Genomic DNA, 8847 nt, shown 5'->3' with positions numbered 1-8847 from the left:
TACATTTAATATACATTAAAATAATATCTTAAAAATATTTTTAAAATCTTCAGGATATGTATTCCCTTTATTACATTAATCCTTTTGGGAGAAAACATTCAGAAATGGGACAGAGTTAAAGCTACTTCCAAATCACAGCCTTTAGCAATGCAGTGAACACAGTGGCTTCAGTGGAATTGTTTTTAGTGTTTTAGATGTTTAAAGAAGGTTTTCCTATACATCTTCTTAGTTAATAGTCAGGATGTTCACACTTTTGCCATCATAGTAGTTTCTTATTATTCTGACTCTACCAAGGAGCCAATGAGTGCAAAACTGAGCGACTTTTCCAAGCTAAAAGCTATGGAACAGGAATAAAATACAGGGCTATTCCTCTATTCTACATTTCCTTTATCTTCCTCCCTTTCAAATCAAAATCTTCAATGTGAAAATTTCCCAGCTTCCTTAATTTTTCTTTGAACACTCTATTTGTCTGTATGAGTGATTTTCAGTCTCTAGACCAGGACTCTAAGCTCTGTGACTTTGCACGTAGGGATCAGGGGAAGAGATCAGGGCAAGAAAATTCAAGATACTTATCAGGCACATACTTATTTTTAGAATAATGTTACGGGAAGATGAGCTCTTGGGAGGGAAACGCTCTGCAGTTAGATACGTTCATCCAGTTAGCAAAATCATGAATCCAATTCCACAATGCATTTCTTAATTGATCTAGAAAATGCTTTCAGGAGGCTCCTCCCTGACAGCTATGCTGAGTGCTCTGGAAGGTAGGTACACAAGTCAGTGCAACAGTGACTAGCGATGCTTGTGCTGTGCAACAGAATCTTCAACATGCAGGTACAGTGAGAGTCCAAAAGTGAAAGCGAAGAACTACATTTTCCATAAATTGCATGCCTTAAGATTTTGAGTAAAAGGGTCGCATTTCTTCAAATGGCAGAGAAGTACCACAAGAAGAGAAAGTTAGAGTGTTTTGAAACATACCCAAGGCCGCCCGAGGTTTCTGCAGCTGATTGTTGGGTTAGAATCTCCTCCCCACGACTGGCTACCGACTGGAGGAGGCTCTTCTGCTCCGCTAATTCTTGCTCTAATTCCTGCTCAAGGGAAAGGAAACATGCAAACATCTTTGTCACTTCCCAACAATTGTCCAGAATCATGGTCCCATGTCTAGAAAAATTCTCAGAGAACTTTGGCAGTAAGATTTACATTCATACGTTATAGACAAGGTGTAGTTTAGATTTTCAAGCATGTCTTTAAAGTTCTCTGTAGCTTCCTTTTGCTTTGGTCAAGATATTTGAAAAACCTCGGAGTTGCGGGGAAATCAATGGGAAAAGAAAATTTTCCTGGGCAATGGTGCCCTCAAGTGGTAGAAAATGTGTTCTGACTTTTTAAAATCACAATTGTACCAACCCAAGACAAATCCTTGGAAACCGCTGCTATTCACATTCCTTCCCTTACTTTACAAATTAGAGTTTCAACTGGTTTGTTTGTACCTTTTCACTATTTGTAGCACATGTGTTTGCTCCTTCGGAAAATAAGGCCTTTTTATGTGTCTTTTATACAAAGTTAAGGTATCAAAGAAAAACCATTATTATAAATGAAAAGTCATTATTTTACTGGGGAATATTTTACAACCCTGTTTTGTGATGGTGCTTACTGGTAGTAAAAACAAGTCACACTTCTTTCAAAAAAAACATGCAGTTCAGACTTTCCCCAATTCTCAGAGGCCTTTGTGAGATTTTATTGATTGGTGCTGGCCTCTTGCCGCTAAGTTAGCGCCTTACATTGAGACACACCCTCAGCCCAAATTTTATTATAATAAAATAGACTCAACTGAAGGCAAATCTGAGAGTAGAGTAGGTATCTTGATGAGATGAATGAGGTAACTGGGTCATGCTAGTGGTAAACTTAAGTGTAAGTTTTTCTTAAGACTGGACCTTTTCCTTCCTTTTTTAAAGAAAATAATTTTTATCAGTACATTTTAGCTATACATAATGATCATGTTCACCACAGGGCATCTGTACTTATACATGATGCAACTTGATTTTTTTTCCCCAGTCCCCTCTGCTCCCTTTAAGTGACGCCACATTCCAGAGGTCAGGGGTAAGTAATCACTGAAAAGGGACATTGCATCCCATTTCACTCAAAGTGAAGATAAAAGGGACAGTTGATTACAAAGCAATGTGTCCCTCTGAATCATTTTCCTTGAGTTCTTCTCAGGCAGATCTGCGGGCTACAGAGCTTACTTTTTGCTGTTGCAGACTGCTCTGCCGCTGGTGAGTCCAAGTTGTGCGAGCTTGAGCCAGCCATTCCTGCAGTCCAGGGCTCTGAGCAGCCGTGAGGTCAATATCACTCTCCTCCTTCTCTTGTGCAGCTCCCTGCTTTTAATGAGGCAGAAATCAAGAATCAGACTGCCCACAGGAAAACCTTAACCGAAGTGGAGGGAAAGCGCCTTTGCTGTGGTCTGCACAGTTACACCAAAGTAGCTCCATCTGGATGTGAAACCACACTTATAAAAGATGGTAACACAAGAGCTGAGTTATAGCATTTTCAGGACTGAGAATAATAAACAGTTTATTATGCCCAGAAATATCTGAAGGGGAAACCCATCTATTCCTAGTGTAGCTGCCAGATGTTATTCCAGAATTTTTCCACAAAAATAAAATGCTAGATCCTTTCCTGAGTATTTTTTAAAGTCACACAAAGATAAAATTTCGTTACCTAAGTGGTCATTATATGTTACTATCTCTCCTGCAAAAGCATTACCCCGCCGCCTTCTCTGTTCAGCTTACGCAGTGGACATCAGACATACGCAGAGCAAGAACTTGCTTCCCAAAGATGCTTCTGGAAAGCTACTAACCAAAGAGATCCCCATGTCTTTGAAAAGCACCAAGTCCTTGGTGCTGTAAGGTAGGCAGCACACTCTAGAATTCAGGACGAGCCTAAATTTGATCTTCAGTTCCTATGGAAGAAAATTCAGTCTCATACAGGCAAAGGGCCCAACCAAGACCCTCCTGGAGCCTGAAAACCTCTGTCCCAGACTCCACACACCACACCCTTGGACTCTTGTTTGCAGGGTTGCAGGATGTGGTCAGCCACAGAAACTCAACTCCCAAAGCACTTCAGCAGGCCCCAGCCCGGGATTTAATGAGTCCTCGATGTTCATCCTCTGTGGGCCCTAGATTTGAATGAGTTCTAGAGTTGTCTGCTGGTTACATCGCTATGTGTACAGACTGTCTTGTGGAGCAAAGCCTACCCAAATGTGAGAAATCTTTAAGTTACTCCTTTCAAAAATAGCAAAATAAAAAAAAAAAAATTAAGCTAGGTATGGTGGCGCATGCCTGTCATCCCAGCACTTAGGAGCAGGATGATCAGGAGTTTAAGGCCAGCTGAGAATGCAAGTGAGATGTCTAAAAAAATATATACATCTATATCTATATCATCTATATCTATATCCATATATAACTTAAATATATATATTTATATCACTTATACACACATAGATATATATACACACACACATATATATATAAATGTTGGCAGACTGGGTTACCATTTTACAAACTCAAAAAGTTAACTATGCATTTAAATTTATATGGTATAACAATTAGAACTGAGATTTCTGGAAAGTTCAGCTCTTCACCATCACACCCAGCTGGCTGGAAGCTTTGATAAAGTTCAGTTAATGAGAAAGACAAAAAAGCAATTATTTATCATCCATCAAGAGCTAAGCCTTCCTGCTTGATTACTGTAATTGAATTAGAAAGGCACTGCTATGGTTTAGAACTCAAATGTCCCCCACATTCTCATGTGTTTGCCAGGTGACTGGATCAGAAGGGGTGCTATGCTCATCAGCAGATTAATCCCTGATGAGATCAGAGCTGACAGCACCATTAGGAGGTAAGACCTGGTCCGAGGTGGTCACTGGGGTGACCTGCAAGGGTGCGCTCTTGTCCCCAGCTCCTCCCTCCTCTCGTTGCTTCCTGGCCCCCATGATGTGAGGAGCTTTCCTTCCCTGTCTTCCCACCACATGTTTCTGTCTTGGACCCAAATAATTGGGACTGAAACCACTAGAAACGATCAGCCAAATAAACTTCTCCTCCTATAAATTGTGGGTGTCAAGTATTTTGTCCCAGAGATGAGAGGGTGACTTAAACACCTGATCTGGGATTAATTCTGAATGAGAACCTTTCTCCCTACACTTATGTGCCAAAGGATAAATGCCATGGTTTTAATACCACGCAGCCAATAAACACACATAAAGTGTCAGCCAGAGTTCTAGGAGCTACGAGTGCCCCGCAAAGAAGTCAGACGAGGGCTTGGAGGAGACACGGACATTAAATGGATAAGGAGGGCTGAGCTGGAGTGAAGGCTTCAAGGAAACGGACAGGAGGCAATGGGACTGGACGTGAAGGGAAGTGAGCATAGGGTGGCCAGAGGCCATCTTTAGAAGAGATAGATGGCTTGAATTCTGAATAATGAGACACTGCCCATCTGGCACAGATCTAGGGGATGGCACCCCATGCCTAGGGAGAATCTGGTACAGAAATCGTGAGGAGAAAGAATTTGGCATTGCAGAGAGAATCACTGGGGTTCAGTGACGCAAGGACAGTGTGAAGGGGCTGCTGTGGTTGGAGTATGGTGGGCAGGGAGTGAGGACATTCTACAAGCTGCGTTCTCGAAGGGGTTGTCCTCCGTCTCTTCGGGGGCTGCCACTGCCCTCCTCTTTGTTCTGTGCCAAGTCCAATCATGGATCCATCATCCTCATTTACCCATCTGAATGTCCCCCTTTTCCACTTACCTTCGGCGTTTCCCACTCCCTACTCAAGAGAAATAGACAGGGTTTGCTTCCCAGCTGGTTTCCCTCACTGCAATCTCATGAGAAAAGTAGAGAATGCTAGACTCCACTTCATCTCCGCACCTTTGGGGTCAGTCTGCTGCAAGCTCCCTGACTGAAACAGTCAGTGAAAACTACGGGTGACATCATGCATCCTCCCCATGTGGGCTTGGGGCTCACCTTATGTCACAGTGTTTTCTTCTTTTCCCTTCCTTTCCAGCTGCCCAACAAGGGAATGTGCCTTGCTCGGGTGGAATAACGGGTATGCCCTTTGTCTAAAACATGCTACTGTATTTGTATTTTTCAGTCCTTTGCAGAATGGGTGACTGGTCACACCCAGTTCCCTAAACTCCCCTCCCACCAAGGCACATCTCTCAAAGATAAGCAGTGATTTGCCTATAGGGGGGTGGTTGGGCTGGGTGGGTGTCCATCCAGCCCTGAAGCCCATGGTTATCTGCATGTAACAGAGGCTTTGCCCCCTAGGAGGGCTCCATGATCCCAGAGAGATCTAAGAGATAATGGCTCTTCCAGGCAAGGAGGAAACAGCAGGTCAAATGGCATCTGTACAAAGTGATGGGATGGCGGGGAATGTATGAGGCTTAAGCTGTCTCCAATCAGAGCTGTTCCAGCTAACAAAATAGTGGCCTTGGCCACGGCCTGTTGACTTCTCTTTGTGGGACCCAGACCACTTCCTGTCTGCTGTGCTCGCCAGCGATTTTTTTTTTTTTTTTTTGTGCAGAGCCCTTTGGAAAGTTCTTGAAGCCGTCACTACCCATTTGCCCTTCTCAGGTTCCAATCCTTGGATTGAGAACATTACTTTCAAATTCCTCACACCAAATTTGTGCTTGTAAAAAATAACAATTGCAACGTCTGCCCTTGAGAACAGCTCACTCATACACACACAGAGACATTTAGATTCTAAGACCTGAACACTAGGAAGGGGACCTTCTCTGACTAATGCGGTCCACAGGGTCAGAGAAAAAAGCAGATGTTTAGTACGTGTTTCTATGTAGTGACATTCAGTCTCCACACATTGAATTACCTTCTGGCTGATCAGTCATTTTGAAAGCTGGACCACAAGGAGCAAAGAATAATTTAAGAATCCAGTTCAAGGAATACAAATCTGGCGATTACTTTCTGTGTGGTATCATGGAAGATTTTTTCTCTCTTGGGAATAGCAAGTAAGGTGGCTTCCAACACCAGGGTCCCCCTGGGTGGGGCTGCCTAGGCTGCTGGTTTTGGAAATGTTAGCACAGCAGCCACTTCTGCCAGGAACATTCTTTGGAAGGTTTGTGAGGACTGAGAAATGCTAAACGTTAAATAAAACATTTCTTCATAAAGCATTTTAGTATTATTATTATTTTTTTTTGTTTTGTTTTTGTTTTTCTCCGGTACTGGGAACCGAACTCACGACCTTGCGCTTGCCAGGCAGGCGCTTTTGCCGCTGAGCTAAATCCCCAGCCCCGCATTTTATTATTTACATAGGACAAACTCTCTGCTCCTTTGATAGATGACCATGTGTGGAGATGGCCTATGCTTACACAGAAAGATACTCCCATTTCAAGAGATATTTTAGAGATATTTTACATGACCTTAAAATCCGTACTTCTTCATGTAGAGATTCAAGAGTCTGGTTATTGACTGATCCTCACGTAAGTCCAATTAGCTAAAAGAGTAAGGTAGTAATTAATACCACTCCGCAGACACAGCAGCACTAAGCACTGTGTATTAGGGCTGGGGTTGTGGCTCAGTGGTGGAGTATATGCTTGGCATAAACAAAGCTCTGGCTTTATTTGCCAGCCCTGGAAAGGAAAGGAAGAAGGCAGGAGGGAAGGAAGGAAAGGAAGGAAAGGGAAGGAAAGGAAAGGAAGGAAAGGAAAGGAAGAAGGAAGGAGGGAAAGAAGGAAGGAAGGAAGGAAGGAAGAGAAGAAGAAGGAAGGAACAAAAGGAAGGAGGAAGAAAGGAAGAAAAAAAGGCAAGGAGGGAGGGAAAGAATTGTGTGCCAACAGTTGCATAAGCCTTCTAAAGATATTCCAATGAAAGGGTGCAATGTCACTAATTTCTGCATTTAATGGAAGATTTTTTTCTTCCAATTAACTTCAGTTAATTGGTTTTCTATGTGAATAGAAATGATCCTTTTCATGACAGAAATAATGTGAGCAGGGCTTTTTTTACCCCCAAAGATGAAAAATAGTCTCCTTGAAAAATCTCCTAATTATTTTTTAAATCTCATCAATATCTTATACGGTAGAAACTCTATTAGATGGAAGATGTTAGAATTTATATACACTTTTAAAGTATCCAGTGAACTCTGCTGTGGTGGCACACACCTGTAATCTCAGCACTCTGGGAGGCTGAGGCAGGAGGACTCTAATTTTAAGTCCATCCTGGCCAATTTAGTGACATAGTGAGATTGTCTTATATTAAAAAATTAAGAAGGGCTGAGGGTTTAGTTCGGTTTAAAGACCCTGGGTTCAATCTTCAGTACTGGAATTTAAAAAGCCAATTTTGATGTAATGAAACACTGAAACATTTTTCTGTATTTATACATTGTTACTCAGTAGCATGCTCAGAAAGGCTTACCCTTGTGGCACAGTCTAAACTTTACTCATGTAAACAATTCCTACGGCCACGGGCAGGATCCGCCGGTGAGGCCCACAGGGCTATCACACACTCAACCTGGCCAGTCAGTCTCAGCCTGAAACTCTGAGTGTGTCAGGAGCTCTGCTCCTACCAGAAAACCGGGTTTGGGGGCAGCTGGCTGCTCCTGACCCCTGCTGTGACGTCAGCATGTACTGTAAGCGTTAACTGCATTCAAATTCTTGCGATGATTCTTTTAAGATGTAAATCCTGGAGACCCCTTTTTTCCACAGATTCTCATTCTGCTAGTTCAGTTATCAACAGTCAGTCACAATCCAAAAATATTATTCGTCTTGACTCTTTCAAAACAGAGAAATGTGAAAAAAGTCACATAATTTTTTTAAAGTTTGTCACTGTAATAGTTCTACTTTATTGTTATAGATGTCAACTTCTTGTTGCACTTAATATAAAATGAAACCTTCTCATAAGCATCTACATAGGGAAAACAGTATATATAGAGTCCAAATACAGGCCTCCACTTGGAGTCCTGGGACCTATTATTCCCCAGATAAGGGATGCTGCCGTATTATTATTTCTGATTTAGAGAGGAGGAAATGGACCTGTAAGAAAGCTGCAGAAAATTCAAGAACCGTGCCCCTGGCCACCTCTTAATAACTGGGGGGACTAGGGGGCCTCTGTCAAATGATGGCCCAAGTAGCACTCCTGCCTGGCGGATATCTTTTATTTGACATAAACATTATTTAAACATTTTAGAACTAAATGTCAGTGTTTACAAATTGGAAGATTTTTAGAATTAAATCCAAATTTTCTGTCTCTTAAGAAACTGCAAGATCTAGCAACGGCATCTGTGAATTCTTGGATGCTGAGACCAGAACTGCCATGTACTGAAAAAACCCCAGCACTGCCAGGCAGACACCAGCCCACTTCCCGGGCGCCAAAGCCCACGGGTTGTGGTCTTTCTGTTCACTCCAGGTGTCCAGGTGAGGAGCACGCTGCCCCTGTTTGTCTGGCTGCTGCTAGCAGTAGGGCATGATAAGAGCTTTGTACATGGTAGCTACTTCACGTATGGAACTGTAAAGACTGCCCTTTTAGATTTCTTAAAGATTAACTTCAATCACAGACCACCAGTGAAAACTAAAAAATGTATTATATGACAGACTGGGAATACCTTTTGCAAAACTGAATTTTTGTGTACTTTTGGAGTTATAAATGTCTTTGGTTTGATTGAAATATCTTTAACATTTTTAGTTTTAGTTTCATTATAGAGTCAGATTGTATTTTTTTGTTTTGTTTCGTTTTGTTTGAAGTGAGGTCTTGCTAGGATGCCTGGCTGCCCTTGAACGCGCAATCCTCTGCCTCAGCCTTCCCAGTACTGGGATTACAGGTGTGCACCACCACACCATCTGCATGCCCATTTT

General features: G+C 42.3%; 1 protein-coding gene across 3 annotated transcripts in view; it reads right to left on the bottom strand.

The window, feature by feature from the left end:
* Positions 1-8847, bottom strand: part of Syne1 (spectrin repeat containing, nuclear envelope 1) — a gene marked incomplete in the record, with an annotated part of 442886 nt that overhangs the window by 118984 nt on the left and 315055 nt on the right. For all 3 annotated transcript variants that reach the window (XM_013517312.1, XM_013517313.1, XM_013517314.1), the window contains 2 exon segments: positions 976-1085; positions 2238-2369. In XM_013517312.1, coding sequence (XP_013372766.1) covers positions 976-1085; positions 2238-2369 — 242 coding nt within the window.

The sequence above is a fragment of the Chinchilla lanigera genome, unplaced genomic scaffold (genome assembly GCF_000276665.1).
Source record: "Chinchilla lanigera isolate Chin_1 unplaced genomic scaffold, ChiLan1.0 scaffold00038, whole genome shotgun sequence".
Lineage (NCBI taxonomy): Eukaryota > Metazoa > Chordata > Mammalia > Rodentia > Chinchillidae > Chinchilla > Chinchilla lanigera.
This window is presented reverse-complemented; position numbering and strand designations above follow the sequence as displayed.